General features: G+C 49.1%; 5 protein-coding genes across 5 annotated transcripts; 4 read left to right on the top strand and 1 right to left on the bottom strand.

Moving 5' to 3' along the window:
- The first annotated feature begins 322 nt into the window (after positions 1-322).
- Positions 323-3,800, top strand: DFJ58DRAFT_768069 (aconitate hydratase). The gene is made up of 19 exons (XM_041388910.1): positions 323-717; positions 772-780; positions 835-937; positions 989-1,128; positions 1,184-1,194; positions 1,243-1,359; positions 1,413-1,495; positions 1,542-1,602; positions 1,659-1,849; positions 1,900-2,058; positions 2,103-2,285; positions 2,336-2,369; positions 2,421-2,442; positions 2,494-2,887; positions 2,937-2,988; positions 3,039-3,046; positions 3,104-3,299; positions 3,351-3,406; positions 3,456-3,800. Exons 1-19 carry the CDS (start codon positions 404-406, stop codon positions 3,705-3,707), a joined length of 2,385 nt encoding a protein of 794 aa, XP_041248093.1. The 5' UTR covers positions 323-403; the 3' UTR covers positions 3,708-3,800.
- DFJ58DRAFT_654299 (muts domain V-domain-containing protein) lies at positions 3,781-6,917 on the bottom strand (the record flags this gene model as incomplete). The annotated part of the gene is made up of 10 exons (XM_041381782.1): positions 3,781-3,981; positions 4,033-4,251; positions 4,304-4,655; positions 4,705-4,826; positions 4,879-4,968; positions 5,029-5,177; positions 5,225-5,316; positions 5,368-5,848; positions 5,899-6,781; positions 6,837-6,917. The coding sequence occupies 10 exons, from the start codon at positions 6,915-6,917 to the stop codon at positions 3,781-3,783; spliced, it is 2,670 nt and encodes an 889-aa protein (XP_041248094.1).
- An 830-nt stretch (positions 6,918-7,747) lies between these two features.
- DFJ58DRAFT_768073 (septin) lies at positions 7,748-9,779 on the top strand. Its single transcript, XM_041388911.1, has 11 exons — positions 7,748-7,890; positions 7,969-8,100; positions 8,160-8,241; positions 8,293-8,430; positions 8,488-8,605; positions 8,659-8,760; positions 8,811-8,959; positions 9,010-9,105; positions 9,158-9,239; positions 9,301-9,380; positions 9,438-9,779. The coding sequence occupies exons 1-11, from the start codon at positions 7,821-7,823 to the stop codon at positions 9,490-9,492; spliced, it is 1,104 nt and encodes a 367-aa protein (XP_041248095.1). The 5' UTR covers positions 7,748-7,820; the 3' UTR covers positions 9,493-9,779.
- On the top strand, positions 9,766-13,316 carry DFJ58DRAFT_768078 (uncharacterized protein). The gene is made up of 4 exons (XM_041388912.1): positions 9,766-10,810; positions 10,874-12,646; positions 12,705-12,763; positions 12,816-13,316. The coding sequence occupies exons 1-4, from the start codon at positions 10,028-10,030 to the stop codon at positions 13,081-13,083; spliced, it is 2,883 nt and encodes a 960-aa protein (XP_041248096.1). The 5' UTR covers positions 9,766-10,027; the 3' UTR covers positions 13,084-13,316.
- Positions 13,317-15,073: 1,757 nt separating this feature from the next.
- Positions 15,074-16,690, top strand: DFJ58DRAFT_723717 (uncharacterized protein; the record flags this gene model as incomplete). The annotated part of the gene is made up of 3 exons (XM_041385043.1): positions 15,074-15,281; positions 15,335-15,406; positions 15,462-16,690. 3 exons carry the CDS (start codon positions 15,074-15,076, stop codon positions 16,688-16,690), a joined length of 1,509 nt encoding a protein of 502 aa, XP_041248097.1.
- Positions 16,691-16,923: the final 233 nt, after the last annotated feature.

Here is a 16,923-nt window from a genome sequence, read left to right on the forward strand (position 1 = left end):
AAGAGGAGTTTGAAGAGACGCAAAGTCACAAGATGACTAAGACCGGGATAAGATTAAATCTAGGTCCTGGAATACTAATCGACAGCTCGTTCATTAGACAGACTGATCACCAGTCTACCTGGAATACTTGAAGCGGCTGGTCTATCGATATGAAAATAGCTGCAAGAGTCTGGGGTCTTTTCACTGTGAATGACGTGAGGCTCAGGGTTTGAAGTTGTTCGAAGGAAACTGAGAAAGATCCGAATGATAACAGGTTACCATGAACTCGTCTCGGCCAGCGTTCCGAACTCCGGTAGTACCTAATGGCCCTGTGGCACCTATAGTTTGACTGCTCGACCGAACCGAATACGGAAAACGTGTTTTCTCAATATAAGACCGCTGCAGGCGAGGAGGGCAGCAGAGGATGAAGATGCTTTCAGCAACCCTGCGAAACAGCACCCTCGCGGCAGGACCTACACTCCGGCGAAGTCTGGCAACACATGCGCCGTTTTATGAAAAGGATTGTTCTTCGATCACCCCACCTTATGCCCAGCTTATTGAAAAATGGGAACATGTTCGGGAGCTCCTGAACAACCGTCCTTTGACTTTGGCTGAAAAGATCTTGTACAGTCATCTCAATGACCCAGAGAAGAGCTTGTCTGGAGGAGGGAAGATCAGGGGAGAGAGCTACCTCCAGCTCACTCCTCAGCGAGTCGCAATGCAAGACGCTTCCGCTCAGTATGTTATTATTGCGTTATTCTGAGTCAGTCTTAATCATGTACTTGTTTATAGAATGGCTTTGTATGCATCATATCAGTTCTTGTTGTAGATATTGTGATTTGACGTTCTTGGCAGGCTTCAGTTTATGAGTGCCGGTCTCTCTCGATGTGCCGTTCCAACCAGCATACACTGTGACCATCTCATTCAAGCTATCGACGGTGCAGAATCAGACTTGAAGGTATGGTGCCGTCCTCAGAACAGCATGTGTTGCTCATGAAAAGGACTCAAGCGGTCGATTACTTCCAATGAGGAGGTGTTCGATTTCCTCGAAAGTGCTGCTCGCAAGTACGGCATCGAATTCTGGAAACCGGGGTCTGGAATCATTCACCAGATCGTACTCGAGAACTATGCTGCTCCAGGAATGCTCATGTGAGTGCACCCATGGCGTATGTGCCTTATAGATTCTAAAAATATCAATAAACAGGCTAGGCACAGGTGAATAACTTCGCGAAGACTTTAGTTGTTGGGCTGACGTAGTGGTAGATTCACACACGCCCAATGCCGGAGGGCTCGGTCTGCTGGCCATTGGTGTTGGAGGTGCTGATGCGGTTGACGCCATGACTGGAACTCCTTGGGAACTGAAGGCCCCTCAGGTTGTTGGTAGGACAATTTAAATCACAGTTACGCAGTCCTTCTAACAGAATTGATGTCAGGCATACACTTGACAGGGAAACTCAGTGGATGGGCAACGCCTAAAGACTTGATCCTTCACCTCGCTGGAAAATTGACAGTCCGGGTGAGTAAAATATCAACTTTTGAAAATGGGTTACCAACACATACAGGGAGGTACTGGACGAATTTTGGAGTACTTCGGCCCTGGTGTGGCCAACCAGTCATGTACAGGTGAACTAGCACCAGAAATATAAGTTGACTTTGCACTGATCAGGATTTCATGCTAGGTCTCGCTACGGTTGCTAATATGGGAGCTGAAGTCGGTGCTACTACCTCTACTTTTCCTTACACGGACAATATGCGCGCGTACTTGAATGCAACGGGACGTGCGCCTGTCGCTCGTGCTGCTGACAAGGCTGCATCAATGGGCTTCCTGAACGCCGATGAGGGTGCTGAATATGACGAAGTCATTGAAATCGTACGGTCGTCCTTGATTCAGCAGACTGGGTATCTTATTCGCATCTACAGAACTTGTCCGAACTTGAACCAACTATCAACGGTCCTTTCACTCCTGATTTGGCAACACCTTTATCGAAGTTCGGGTCTTTTGTGAAAGAACGGGGTTGGAAGGACGAGCTTTCCGCTGGCCTTATTGGTTCATGCACTAACAGTTCGTACGAAGACATGGTAAGTTGTTTTTAGTTTGATTACACACTGCTGACCCGCTATAGACGCGAGTAGCAGAGCTGGCCAAACAAGCAAAGGCTGCTGGCCTTGCCACCAAGGTTCCTTTCCTTTGCACTCCCGGTTCTGAACAGATTCGTGCGACTATGGAGCGCGACGGCGTTATAAACACTTTGGAAGATGTCGGCGCTGTGGTTTTGGCAAATGCGTGCGGTCCTTGTATTGGTCAAGTACGAATTACGTTCATTCCCCAATCACAACTTCTGACTTCTTCGCTTAGTGGAAACGAGATGATATGAAGGGTGAAGAAAATGGTAAATGAGTCTAGTAAATATTGATTGGACAAGCTAAACTTCTTTCTAAAGCAATCTTGACATCTTTCAACCGGTAAGAAAAACGCTTTTCAACCCGTGACGTTACTTATTTTCAATGATGCAGGAACTTCAAGTCTCGCAATGATGGAAATCAACTAACTATGAACTTTCTCGCGTCGCCTACAATTGTGACGGCTATGGCATTCTCTGGCTCACTATCGTTTAATCCGATGACGGATGCCCTGACTCTGCCCTCTGGCCAACTGTTTAGGTTCACTCCACCCGCTGGACAGGATTTACCAACAGAAGGTTTCACTCAAGGCAACACCGACTACTATCCCTCTCCAACGCCAGAGCCACAACCAGAAACCGAGGTTATCATTCGTGCAGATTCTCAGCGTCTCGAACTGTTGGAGCCTTTCTCAAGTCATTTTGGCGACAGGGGTCTGGAACTCCCGCCCTTGAAAGTACTGATGCGCGTAAGAGGAAAATGTACTACTGACCACATCTCTGCGGCTGTAAGTGAGATAAATGTTTGCTGAAGTCGCCCAGCTAACTCACGTACAGGGCCCCTGGTTGAAATACAAAGGACATCTCACTAACATTTCTGAAAATCTTCGTACGTCTATGCGTACTCTTAGCACATCTCGTTCTGACTATTACTTGCAGTTATCACGGTGTGTCGCACGAGCTGCCATCTTGTAAGTATGATATTAACTTGACAACCAATTCAGGCTGTGAACGACGAAGGGGGCAACGTGAATGTTGCATTCGACCATGATCGGGCCGCTGGCGAGACTGAGACCGATACCATTCCCGCAGTCGCAAAACGGTTCAAAGCTCGCAATCAGCCTTGGACTCTGGTCGTTGATGACAATTATGGCGAAGGTAGTGCCCGTGAGCATGCTGCACTTCAGCCTAGATTCTATGGTACGTTGCATTATCCCGCATTGCATTCAAGCGGTTTCTCAATCGTGTTAGGGTGTGCAATGATCGTCGCAAGGTCTTTTGCTCGAATTCACGAGACTAACCTGAAGGTTAGTCGTGGTTAAACAGCTGTAGAATACTAGTCTAATTGAAATGCAGAAACAAGGAGTTCTTCCCCTTTGGTTCGCCGACAAGGCCGACTACTCTCGCATCGGATCAGGCGACGTAGTCGAGACTATTGGCTTGGCAGACCTTATCGAGGGACGACAAAACGCCGCAGTAAAGCTCAAGGTCACAAAGCGTACCGGCGAGGTATTTGAGATACTCACAAAACACACTATGTCGGAAGATCAGTTGAAGTGGTTTTGCGCGGGTTCTGCCCTCAATTTCATTCGCTCACAGATGCCATGATGGACCAATTACGTTCTGAATTGTAATGTACAAAAGCTGCGAGTGGATATCATTACTATTGGGGGAATATATGCTACCTTGAACTCGTTAAAGATTGCCCCAGGGAAGACAGTTGTTGAGATCCGATGTGATCCTGTCCTTTGAGTGCATCCAAAGCTTGCTTAGCAAGAAGGACAGCAGATTCTGGCATGCCTGCCAGTTGAGCAACCTTGAGGCCATGACTATCTCGATTCACGCCTGGACGCAAACGATGGGAGTAGGCAAAATGGTTGTCCTGATAGTTCTCCTGAGTAGACATAAATACGATCTCAGTTTGGCCACTTACGTCTGTCTCATCAACATCTGTACAAAAGAACCCGACTTCTTGGAAGACGCCGCCGCCACGGTGACTATCGGAGTAACCAAGCATATCTGCGAGTTCATGAAAATGAGTTGCAAACAAAGCCCGACACTGATTTTGGGTGACAAGATGATGTACGGCAGCAAATGCTATTGCCAGACCATCTTTTACGGTGGTTCCACGACCCACTTCATCCATGATGACCTACAGGATTTTCAATTTCATACGTGCTGGGATGAGTAAACCAACAACCTACCAAGCTCATTGGAGTTGCCCGACGTAGAATTTCAGCTGTTTCCAGCATCTCCACCATGAATGTACTTCTGTCACGAAACAGATCATCCTTGGCCCCTACTCTGGAAAAGAGTTTGTCTACAACTCCGATGACAGCGTGGTCCGCGGGTACAAAGGAACCAGTCTGAGCGAGTATAGCAATCAAAGCTGCTTGTCGCAGGAATGTTGATTTCCCTGCCATGTTCGGGCCTGTGATTATGTGAAGCCGAGAGGCACGATCCAGTACCACGGAGTTCGGAGTGAAGACTCGACCTGAAGTGAGCAGGCCAAGTTCTACGCTTGGATGTCGTCCATTGGTCACCTCATATGTCATGCTCATATGACGTAAGTAAAGGTCAGTGGGATGTGCATTGAGTAACGTACTTATCAGTGATAACGGGCCTCGTGAACCGTAATTCAGCTGCAAGAATCGCCAATCCGAGGGTAACATCCAATTCGTCCATTATCCGCGCATTCCTTCGAAGATGGGTCGCAAAGGCTTTAACCTGATTTTTCAAATGAACCTATGATAACACGTTTTGAACGGGGACAACCGACCTCATTGCGCAACAGGCTGAAAGCTTCCTTTTCAGCGTTCGTGATCGCCGTCGCAGTTTCAACTAGCTGATTGCCTAGAGACGACCATGACTACAACCGATCATTTTAAACGAGGCACCTTTCATGAAAGAGGAAGGGGGACGAACAGACCTGGTAAAAATAGGAGCTAGTCGAACCGCTCTCCGATATATTAATGAAGAGCGGCGATGCCTTCACAACAGCCTGGTCTCTCCTCGAGCGACCGATGTGGACATGCATTCCTAGCGCAGGAGAAGTCCTCAGGGTCAGAGAAGGTGCTTCTACTCAACTGAGTCAGTGGCGGCCCGATGGAAGATATGCGCCTTACCATAGTCTACTTGGAGTTGACGTTCCATTTTCCTTCTTTGCTCTAATAAATCGACGAGGTTGGTATGCAGAGACATCAGTTGCGAAGAAAATCTGGACCATGAAACGTAAGTAATGAGGGTCTGGATCGACAACGCTGCGTACTCTGGTCGAATGAAACACCTGAAGGGAATATCAAACTTGAAACCAATTTTGCTGGACTCCTCCGCATCTGCTGGAAGAGAGCCATCGGCGTCCTGATCATCTTTTGACTCATCTGTAGTTTCAATATTTCGCAAAGCCAGATTGATTCGACTCTCAAGGTCTTGCAGATCTGCCATTCGGCATAAAAGAGCATCGACACTTGACCAATCTTCCGAAAGCAGAAAGCCTCGTTCCGAACTTTCCATCTGCTTCTCGAGTTCCAAGCGCTTGCGAATTGCACTCCAGACGTTAATCGTCTTGCTGATCGAAACCAAATCGCCAGGATCACCTCGCCCAAGAAGGAACCTTTGAACGATCCGTGTCGTGTCTTCGACTTCATCCAAGAACTGCCTGACGTCGCTGAGTAAGTGTGGCCTGGCGTGAAAGAATGCTACCAATGACTGTCGAGCTTGTATTTCTTTGACCGATGTACTCGGTGAACCTGAGTGTGTGTTAGGGGCTTTGGAGTTCTATTAAATAACAAAGACTCACACAACCATCGAGCCAGTAGACGTGTTCCGCTCCGTGTTACAGTTCTTTTGACGACGCTCAGCAAGCTACCTGTCGTACCGCCTTCTCGCGTGCTTTCCCTGATTTCAAGTGCCTTGATAGTGTGAGAGTCGATTTGCATGCGATCCACGTTGCCTTCGCGACTCGGCATTGAGAGACTTGGCATGTGCTCCAACAAGTGAGCGTGCAGAAAGTTGGTAAGAATTGTGATAGCGGACGACTCCTCGGGAGAATATGCGGATGGAACAGAAGTCAAGTCTCCTTCCAGTTTGTTGAGGTCATCTGGAGCAGCAGCAGTCTCGAGTGAATCCTTCACCAAGGTGCCTTGAGAGGGCGTAGCGTACGAAACAAAGCATCCTTCATCCACAAGCAACTGATGAATGGGATGCGAAAAGTTGGCTTGGAATTTATCCTCTAGGACGACCTCTCGTGGGCATATCCTCGCAAGGTCATCCTTCAGAGCCTCCCTAGACGATGTCTTTGCGAAAAATTCACCTGTAGAGACGTCGATCCAGGCTAGTCCTATAGGTGTGGCATCCATTTCTTCCATTGTACCATCGGCGCTGATGGACAATAGATAATTATTTTCAAACTGGTTGATGAATGGCTCATCGATGAGCGTCCCAGGGGTTATCACGCGAACCACTCGTCTATCGAACTCGGGTTTCTGACCCGACGCAGAATACCGAGGAAATTCTTCACACATCGCGACGAACCGTTTATTGTGTTGGACAAGTACTTTGAGATACTTATCCAGATGCATTAATGGGAAACCGCACATCGCGATGTTTTGCTTGTCCCAGACGCGAGAAGTCAGCTTGATATTTAGTAGACGAGCCACCTCAATTGCTTGATCAAAGTAAGACTGCAGCGGAAACAGTTAAGCAAAGTTCGTCAAAGTAGAGGGCAGCGCGCCGTACCTCGTAAAACTGACCAACACGAGTCAGGAGGATGCAATGGGGAAATTTAGCAAGGTTGTTCAGGATCTCAGTGGCAAGCATGTTGCGCGGCTGTTTTGGAGGTGCAACGTTGTCTGCCGAGTCGTCCACCTTTGTTTTTCGACGCCGGCGAGTCTTCGCTGGAGTGTCGGTAGTTGCAGAGATGTCTGCTCCTGTAAGAATTACATGGTAGTCTGCAATCGATCAGCCGGGGAATGAACATACCTGCGTCGGCAGCGGGAGAACCATCGGATACTGCTTTTTTTTTGTCGACCTCTGCGTTTTCTGGGTTGTTCTTTCTCGACGACTGCACTACCTTGCTGCGATGGAGCGTCCAAACCTTGTATGTTTCTTACGCTCCTTTCAGGCGCATTGGAGGAATCCTTGGTGATGTTCAAGCGAGAAGCTGGATGGACCGCATGCGCATTTACTTTTCATAAGAAAGGAATATCACAGATACATCTGAATTGCGCACAAGAAGGAATTACAAGATCATTAGGGACGCTCGTGTCACTTGGGCTCTGCAGCTTGGTAGAAGGAGGCAGAAGCGAATGCTCCTCCGCCACGACGCGTCGCTTCGGCAGCTCTGAAAACTTCTTCCTTGTGATGGTCACCGAGGGACGTGACTTGACGGTGACCGCGTCGTCGAGACAAGACACGAAACCTGAATGAAAAGGCCGCGTCTGGAGATCAAGCAACAGCTTCCGTCTACCACAACAAGACATGCGGCGACATGCTGTACTAAGAACCACCATTCAAAGCACGTCAGTTATTTTTCAATGCAAAGCAAAGTAAAACTGCAGATGCCTAGAGAATGCTACTCCAGAGTCCAGACACGGTGTTCGGACCCGTCGCGACGGTGGCGCGGCTGAGCGGAGTTTTAATAGGACGAGGTCAACTTTCCCCTTCGTCTCTGCTTTGCTCTGCACGCAAGTGAAGTAACCCAAAACTCAAACTTCTCACCAAATGTCTTTCGCCGGCAGACGCAGAGGAAACAAGGTCAAGAAGGGTGTCCAGTTCACCCTGATGGTCGTTGGTTAGTCGTTCTTTCCAGGTGTTATTTCGATTGGTGTTCGGTGTTTGTTGACCGGTCGTTTTTCTCAACGTGTTGCAGGTGCCTCTGGAACTGGCCGTACGACCTTTGTGAACACCCTTTGCGAGTCCGAAGTCCTGGCGCACAAGGTCTCTGACAACCCAGACACCGCGCACATCGAGGAGGGTATCAGAATCAAGCCTGCCAACGTCGGTCAGTTGCACCAACCGTGTATTGTTTATATCTTATTCAAACATATCATGCATTGTCAGAGTTGGAGGAGGATGGTGTTCGCATTGCCCTTACCATTGTTGACACGCCTGGTTTTGGGGACAATATCGACAATGAGTTTGCGTTCGTATATACCCATCCCTACATATCCCACTGAATAACGTTTGGTTTTAGCTTCCAAGAAATTGTTGGCTACCTCGAGCGTCAATACGATGACATTTTGGCTGAGGAGTCTCGCATCAAGCGTAACCCTCGCTTCAGGGATAACCGTGTACATGCGCTCTTGTATTTCATCCCTCCGACGGGTCACTCGTACGCATATTTTTGCGCATCATGTTGATATGGTACGCTAACTGGGCTATGATATAGCCTGAGAGAGATGGACATTGAACTGATGCGCCGTCTTTCGCCTCGTGTTAATGTGATTCCTGTTATTGGAAAAGCAGATTCTTTGACACCCAGCGAGCTTCGGGGATTCAAGAAGCGGGTTCGTTCCCCCGGTTTTTATTTTATTTGGCTTACGTTGACGTGATGACGTAGATCATGGAGGATATTGAGCACTACGACATCCCCGTCTACAACTTCCCTTATGACGTGGAGGAGGACGACGAGGAAACCATCCAAGACAACAGCGAGTTGCGGGTATGTGACGTAATTTGAGTCTAATGTGATTATTTATGTAAGTGATACAGGCATTGCTTCCTTTTGCCATCATCGGTTCGGAGGAGGAAATCGAGTTTGATGGGCAACCGGTACGCGCCAGGATATACCCTTGGGGTATTGCCGAAGTCGACAACCCAAAACATTCGGACTTCAGCAGACTACGGAGTGCGTTGTTAAAGTAAGTGTGGTGTAGCATCTTGTAGAAAACGCTCAAAGGAATTGGTTTAGCTCTCACCTTGGTGACCTGAAGTCACTGACGCATGACGTACTTTACGAGACTTACCGTACTGAGAAGCTTTCTCGGACAGTGCACGCCGACACACAGTGAGAATATCGATTTGATGCCGGCGCCCACGCTAATCAATAAATTGTGTAGCGATTCTTCTATTCTCCCAGAAGAGCTGGCGACCCAGAGCGTGCGTCTGAAGGAAGAGCAGCTTCGCAGGGAAGAGGAGAAAGTAGGTGATAATAAACAGCTGATTTCGATTGTGCTGACAGAGTATTCTTGTGGACGAATAGCTTCGTGAGATCGAACTCAAAGTTCAACGGGAGATCAATGAAAAGCGACAGGAGCTTCTGGCGAAAGAGGAATCGCTCAGGTAAGTTTCTATGGGAATGTGATGGATGAAGTTTTGGCTGATATGGAGATGGACCAGAAATTTGGAAAGTCGTCTTGTTGCTCAAGGGTCTCAGGCAGAATTCCGGGACTGAAAGTAGGTGGATGGCTAGATATGTTGGGCATTGTGGTCGACAATTATACCCTCCGTTTGTGCATATCCTTGCTCACTTGTCCGTCCGCTCGTTTTCTGTCTACTCTGCGATTTTATATATACCGGATAATCCATTGCCATTCCTTACGCGAAATTTACCCAGCTTTCGAGGCTTCTTGACAGTTCGTAATCGTTTTTTTAGTGGAAATGCATTTAAAGAGACATTTGCTGCTTTACGTTTCCCGAATATTTTTTGTGTTGATCTATCATAGGATGTGTTTTGAGTTTGCCGGGGCTGAGACTGCGACTACCAAACTCGGATCATTGTTGAGCACGTTGGTGGATTGAACTTGTTGGTCTACACTCTTTTCGGTTTCAGTTTCGGTTCTTAGCTATAGGGAGATATCTTGAGAGAGAGAGATAGATATCTTGATAGTTGCGCTGACATCCTGTTTCAGGTTTATTTGGGTTGAAACTCATTTAATCAACTTGATCATAATTTTGAAGGAGGAACTTTGCTCATCGAGCTCCTCGTCATGGAACCCGAGTTCAATACTCGCCCACTCTCTATAATTCATCGTCCACGCCAATCCCAAGATCACGCGTCTCCTCCATCTTCACCCGTACCTCCTCCTTCATCATTCATCCTGACATCTCGTCGTCGCTCTTCTGCTGCCAACTTTCCTCCTGCAGGTCCACCACCGAGTCAACCAATTCCAAGTCTGCCAGATCCAATCTACCATCCTGATGATGTTGAACCTCCTTCCGATGAACTTTCATATACTACAAGACATAGGTCAAGCACCAGTGGTAGTGGTCCTAGTCTCACCAACAATGGTAGACCTTCAGCCTCTGCAAATCTCGCTGCAATAGCCGCGTTTCAAACAAGGCAAGCCTCTACTTCCGCGTCCAACAGTCCCCAGCCTTCTTCCAGCACCGTTGCACATGACTCCGGCCTTTTATCCGACCCCTCGCATAGATCTGGCCTTCAGCCCACGTCATCTTCACATCACCAGGATATCGTGCCTGACCGTCTCTTGTTGTCACCGACTCAGTCTCGCACACCGTCACAATCTCGGCCATCTTCAAGACGCGCCCTTACAAGAGCCTTGGAACTCGCCCGTGAAGCAGTTCAGTTAGACTCCACCAATGATGACCCCCATGCCGCTGTTATGGCATACGGCCGAAGTGTCGCTTTACTCAGTGAAGTTATGGAGCGAGTAAGAAGAGGCGAAGACAGCACAGAACGTCCAAGACGAAACGGCAGACGGAGAAGTGTAGTCGCACAGGAAGAAGAAGTCAGACGTCTTAAATCAATAGTAAGAAATTTACTCATTCTAGTCACGAATTCATCCTCATTTCATTTCATCCATCCCTTTCAGCATGACACTTATGCTGACCGCATGAACATTCTCAGCCTGATATACAGTATACCTCCCATACCGCACTCCCCATCATCTGTCTACGCCCCTTCCACATCCACAGAGTCCACACAACCTGGATCACCATCTTCCATTTCACCCACTTCCGACTCTCACAGAGTCTCTTCATATCCAACAGAACACACCCAAGACGAGCCTCAGCACGTCGGAGTACTCAACCATAACAATGATGACGATAATGATGGCCATGAAGGCATCGGAGCTGCCCTTCTCAATGATACTTATCTGTCCACCGAATTCGGTCAAAGAACCAATGGCATATCACCTCAACATCCTTATGCTGCACCTCTCTCACCTCTTTCATCATCTGGTCCACAGGATTCCAATAATTCTATTAACCGAACCGCAACCCTTCCGGCAAACCGTACCCAGTATACCCCATCAGTCACTGGTCGATCTCGAGCAACTTCCGTTTTTCCTCCCGCCGCCCCACCTCCAACCTTATCTCCTCTACCACCACCCCCAGACTCTGCTGTACCCGTCATGTCCGCAACTATGCCTTCGCAGACCAGCAGGTTCCTAGAAACTACCCGTCCACGTATCAATTCACTTGGACACAGACGAACGGGGTCAGGAACTAGATTGACTGCTGTTACTGAAGAGGGGGTCAGGATTGAGGGTCCTCCCACTCTGGAGAGCTTAGACGACCAAGACCTTACAGCTTCCTTGCCCCGACGGCCTGACACGCCACGCACTGCAATTCGGGACTCTCACCCACTTCCCCCACTTCCTTCACCCACACCCACATCATACTCTGTACGATCACCTGAATCACCAGCACAACAAGCTATTACTCCACGTGTCCGGGGAGAGTCGATGAGCGTGATCAGTGGTCAACAATTGATCAGCACATCCCTGGCGATGGGTACGATTCATCAGAGGCGCGCCAAGATGTCTGCTCCCCCTTCGACTGACAGCCCTTCGCCTACTGAATCACATTCACCGTCAACGTTCTCTCTTCCCGCCCCAAAGCCTACCGGGTCACCGGTACCCCCAAACGCAATACCTCTCGTGAGTGGACGAAATCGCGCGTCGTCACAGCCAGGACGACGGCCCTCTGTAGTCAATGGCCGTATCTCGCCGTTCGATGCTCAGCGACCCCCTTTACCACATACAGCAGGGCTCAACGGGCTAGTACCCCGTAAAATGTCCAATCCTTCCAAGTTGCAGCAGAACATCAGCATTAACATCCCACAACTGCCGCAATTGACTGTGCAGACGGAATTGTTATCACCGTCTCTGGCATTAGCGTTGGTACCACCACCAGCCCTGATATCCAATTTGCCGACTACGCCCACTTCTCCGCTTCCACCCGCTCCGCCCGCTGACTGTCAAAGGAAGCCGTATCATATGATGGCGCTCCTGGCGAATACTATGACCTCAAAGTCTGGTGGTTATATCACCAGACGATTGCATGTGCCGCAAGAGGTTTGGTCACAAGGAGGGGCCAAGCTTACAAACATACCAGAAAAAATCCGTGTTGTAGAAGTGCTCTGCTCAGCCCTGGAGGAGATGCAGCAATGCAGCGTGGAGTCCTTTGGCGCGAGCGTTGGCAGTGGACTAGCTTTGGGCATCGGCAGTGTAACTCGCAAGGAAGCTGAGACATGGGTAGGCAAGTTAGAGGAGTTCTCCTCGATATGCGATAGTGTCGTCGCGAACTTTGGAAAGAAGCTTAGTGTGGGCGAAGGTTTTGTAGTCAAGAAAAGTGGCGGGGTGAGTTTCTGGATGGTGCGTTTGTCCTCGTGGATTGACGCTTTACTTGTCTCCTCAGGTGACATCATGGGGAGGCAAGCTTACTCGACAGATTGACAAGTTTACCAATGGAAAAAAGTTCGTCTCTCACTTTTATTGCATCCTTGCCTCGTATTGACGTGTGAAATAGCCTTGATTCGCCTGCTGCCTATGTGTCTGGATTAAATAGGCTGTTTACGATAGCCCAGCTCATCGACGAGCATACAAAGGCGCTGTTGTCGCAGCCCGTCGCAGCCACATATGCAGCGTTTCCTCTAGATCTCCGGGTTGCTGCAGAAGTCAAGCTAAAACGCGCCTCTGAGTTCTTTGCGAGCGTCGTGCTGACATTCGTCATCCGCGACCTGGCGCAGCTTCTCGACAAGTATGCCAAGAAGTGTGAAAAGTGGCTGGCAGAATAGTGAGCCAAACTCCCGTTCCCTCGGTCTGCGAAGCTGTAATACTGTTACGAAGCAGTATGTATTTATTTCGGGACTAGATGGTTTTACCAGAATATGTTTTATCTGACATTTTTAGTGTTTATTCTACTTTTTCGTTCATTTTTGCGTGTCTTTCTGCGCCCTTTGTCTTCGTTCGGTGCACCTCTCACGTCCGCTCCCTTGCATACTATACATTACACACTTTGGAATTCTGTGCATATTGAATGTAAGCTACCAATCAATTGCTCAAACCGCCGGATATTTCGATATCCAGATGTACAGCATACAGTCAGGCATACAACAAACTAGAAAAACAACAAGGAGGTGGACAGTGTATAGTACATGGTGTAGTCTAACAATTCTGAGTTTTCAGAATACAGAGGGAACCCGCCCTGCATGAGCCTCGAAGTGCGATGACCGTACGGTCATTGGAGTTCCATATGTAGCCTCTTCTCCTTCTGGAGTTGGTGGCCTGCCTCTTAGGCGAGAAATGACCTGCATTCTCTTGACTACGGCCCATCTCAGGGAACGTCATGGAGGTGAAAAGGTAATTGACGCACTATAGTCTGTTCGAACGTGACTATCGTGGCATTCCTCATCCGAGTCAACGAGAGGATCGGTGGTCATGACAGTATGCCAGGCATCTGATGTTCAACAAACGAATGTATAAGCTACGTCGCATAGGAACCTGAAGAGTAGCTCACGCTGCAGCATGTTGCGCTCAGGGCCTTGCATACTCGATCTCCGGGATCGCGGTGGTGGTCGTGGGGTTATGTTTGGTACGCTGGGTTTTCGTGCCGAGCGTATGTCGGTGGGCATGCGACGATATGGGGGATCTGACGGGGAGTGTGGACGGCGGTGGCGCTGACGCTCGAGGATATGAGGAGGGTACTGCTACGACTGGAATGTGGTACATATGAGCAACGGACTCGGGCAAGATAGCATTCTCACATACGTTCAGACCGTCGCTCTTCTCTGCTGGCGTGTACATCTAACAGGTCTCTCGGTGGAGGATTAGCAGCTTTTCTTTTCCGAGAGGTGCTCGTAGTCGGTTGTGGACCTGGTAAACTTGGAGTGTCGTCTTCGGCTTTGATTGTAGCCCTGCTCCTCCTTTTTGCTGGGGCTTTTTTTTCAGACATGGCCGGACTCTGGGCGTCTGAGAGACTCAGACTTGTGGTGAAGAGTCGGACGGGATGAGGCTGAACTGTTATGGCGAGCGTCTTCGCACTGGGATTTGGTTCTCAACTTGAATCGGCTGGCTTATGCGGCAATTCGCCATGCAGCCGCCTATCGCCCAGTTGGCCCTGGAACAACTTGAGGCTAATACGAATCCCGGGCACGTTCCGTCGGCCCCGCTCACATTGGATTTTTACTTGCGCTGCTATGCTATGGCGTCGGTCAGTTTCAGTGACTGCCCGAAGCTGGTGTCAGTGTTGTTTTTCTCAGCATTTTCATCATCAGCCGTGCACTGCTGTGCGGCAGAAAACAGGTATGTCCATATGTTATTTTTGGGCTGGGCCACTCACACAGGCATGCGGTGCCATCTCAGCAAGCGCCTATCTCTAGTTCAGCCATGCGAACTCCAGGGTCATCATGTCGCGGATGTAACCTGTCAAGAAGTCGTACGAGTCACTCAAGTTGCAAAACACAACGACTCTCGGAGGGTTGCGCATCATAGCGGTTTGACATATACTTAATTCTGGAAGATAGTGTTGCAACGCTTCACTCCACGTTCTTGTTCATGATGTTCTCTTGGCTGTGGCGCCGGCCTCAAATGATTCGTCAACTCTGCTGTCTTGGTCTCCCAGGGAAGCTGTGCATCCCACAAATATGCGAACGTCTGCCATGCTATAATGAGGCCGGGTCTTTTGATTCTCTGCATCGATTGCGGGGGGAGCCCTGCCTGCTTCTTCTTTTTTTCTTTTTATTTTATTTTTTTCGTTCTTGAGCTCTGGAGCTCGGCGCCGGGGAGATGCTGCGCACCTTCACTCGCCTTCACAACTTCAATTTCGTACTTTATACTTTATACTTCATTTCCTTGTTTAATATTCTTTCATGGTCCTTGCACGGTGTCCAAGCTGCTCCCGTGCGTGTTTCAGCTAGCCCAGAAGAACGGGAAATTGGCGTATCTTCAAAGGCGCGTGGACTTAGCCCAGCTACCGTCGCTGGGCAAAATTATGGTACGCATCCTTCGAAAGATCAACGAATAAAGACAATTTTACTCTATCTGTAGCTTTCAAACAATATAACAACTTGCACCATGTTGCTAGAGACTCAGGACTTGATGACGATGTCGTCTCAGCCTGTAAGTGCATATTATCCATCCGTATGTTCTCCTGACCCTGTGATAATTTCAACAGCAACAATGTCGGCGATGCCATTCACGAGCACTGGAACTACGGCAGCTTCATCTAGTTCATTGCCATTGACATTGGATTCGAGCACCATCTTGACACAGATGTCTTCTGCGTCTTCCGTGAGCACGCCCTGGACAAGCTCAAGCACTACTTCGTCATGTACGTCAGTGGTGTCGTCAAGCTCATCTCAGTTGGAGGCTGGGGGGTCTTCTGTAGGGGGAACTGATAGCCCTACATCATCACCTATTCCCATGGGGACGTCTCCAGTGACGCCCCCTGCATCATCGGTCACTGCCCCATCTTTCCCCCCTACTGTTCCGCCATCAGTGACAACGGCAGAAACCGAATGTCCTCTATCCTCTCCTGTGCTTGGAAGGCCGTCTCCGTCAACGCTTTCTGCTTCACAAGAAATATCTTCAGCTACTACTCTATCTTTGGCCTCTAGTGTCCGACCGTCGGTGACCACAGTGGTCAGTGATTGTCCTTCATCCTTACCTATACCTGTAGGGCCTTCTCCTGTGACGCCCCCTGCATCGTCAGACACACCGCCACCTGCTGCTCCATCTTTACCCCCTGTTGTTCCGCCATCAGTGGCACCACTGGTAACTAGCCCTCCTCCGATTTTGCCCACAACCGAAGGACCGCCTCCAGTGATGTCCCCTGCATTTTCGGAAACACCTATGGTTACTTTCCTCCCTCCCATAGTTATTTCTCTCATACCTCCTGTTCCTCCTGTTGTCACTTCCCTCCCACCTCCTGTTGTCACTCCCTCCCCATCTCCTGTCGTTCCAGCAGCTTCATCAATGACGACAATCTCACAAAGTGCTACTAGCCCGGCTACCACGACGTCACCGGCAGGTCGTCCCACAACCACTGTGACTGTGTCGGTCACACCTGTTACGCCAGAACCATCCCCCACAACCACGTTTACCTCGTCAACGCCTAACGCGCAGTCAAATTCAAGTTCGCAAAAGGCATCGTCGTCACCAACATCATCGCCTTCGGCACAAGGTGACGCTACGTCATCGCCACAACTTGCAGGATCTTTGATTGCTATCATCACAGTATTTTCATTTCTTGGCACATTTTCGTTGATCCTTGGAGTCATTGTCTTCTTTCGCGCCAGACGTCGTCGTATCATTCGGATGCAACTCCTTGAAGAAGAGCGCCCACCCTCGCTACCGAACTTGTCTTCGAGGTTTTCTGTCTCAACCACAGGATCAACGGAGTAATCTAGGCGTTTCACGCCTTTCGCCTTTTAATTCGAGACCACTTGCGGCAAGGAGTCCACTTTCTCGTCCCGCCAATCCGATTGATGGTGTGACGCCAGCAAAGGTGTACTTCCAGAGTCTTCCTGATGACAGCCTCGAGACAAGAATGAGGCCTCTGAATTGGTTGTAACACGAGGGAAGAGATTTCGCAACGATTCCTTACTTATCGAGAGACAATACTTTTTTACATTCCT

This window comes from Suillus subalutaceus, assembly GCF_016647625.1.
Source record: "Suillus subalutaceus strain FC151 chromosome Unknown DFJ58scaffold_15, whole genome shotgun sequence".
NCBI lineage: Eukaryota > Fungi > Basidiomycota > Agaricomycetes > Boletales > Suillaceae > Suillus > Suillus subalutaceus.

Coding starts and splice junctions, on each gene's coding strand:
- DFJ58DRAFT_768069 (XM_041388910.1), top strand. CDS start 404: ATGAAGATGCTTTCAGCAACCCTGCGAAACAGCACCCTCGCGGCAGGA. Junction 1,603..1,658: donor GGCCAACCAGTCATGTACAG/GTGAACTAGCAC, acceptor ATTTCATGCTAG/GTCTCGCTACGGTTGCTAAT. Junction 2,443..2,493: donor ATCTTGACATCTTTCAACCG/GTAAGAAAAACG, acceptor TCAATGATGCAG/GAACTTCAAGTCTCGCAATG.
- DFJ58DRAFT_768073 (XM_041388911.1), top strand. CDS start 7,821: ATGTCTTTCGCCGGCAGACGCAGAGGAAACAAGGTCAAGAAGGGTGTC. Junction 7,891..7,968: donor GTTCACCCTGATGGTCGTTG/GTTAGTCGTTCT, acceptor AACGTGTTGCAG/GTGCCTCTGGAACTGGCCGT. Junction 9,240..9,300: donor TTCGCAGGGAAGAGGAGAAA/GTAGGTGATAAT, acceptor GTGGACGAATAG/CTTCGTGAGATCGAACTCAA.
- DFJ58DRAFT_768078 (XM_041388912.1), top strand. CDS start 10,028: ATGGAACCCGAGTTCAATACTCGCCCACTCTCTATAATTCATCGTCCA. Junction 12,647..12,704: donor TAGTCAAGAAAAGTGGCGGG/GTGAGTTTCTGG, acceptor TTGTCTCCTCAG/GTGACATCATGGGGAGGCAA. Junction 12,764..12,815: donor AAGTTTACCAATGGAAAAAA/GTTCGTCTCTCA, acceptor CGTGTGAAATAG/CCTTGATTCGCCTGCTGCCT.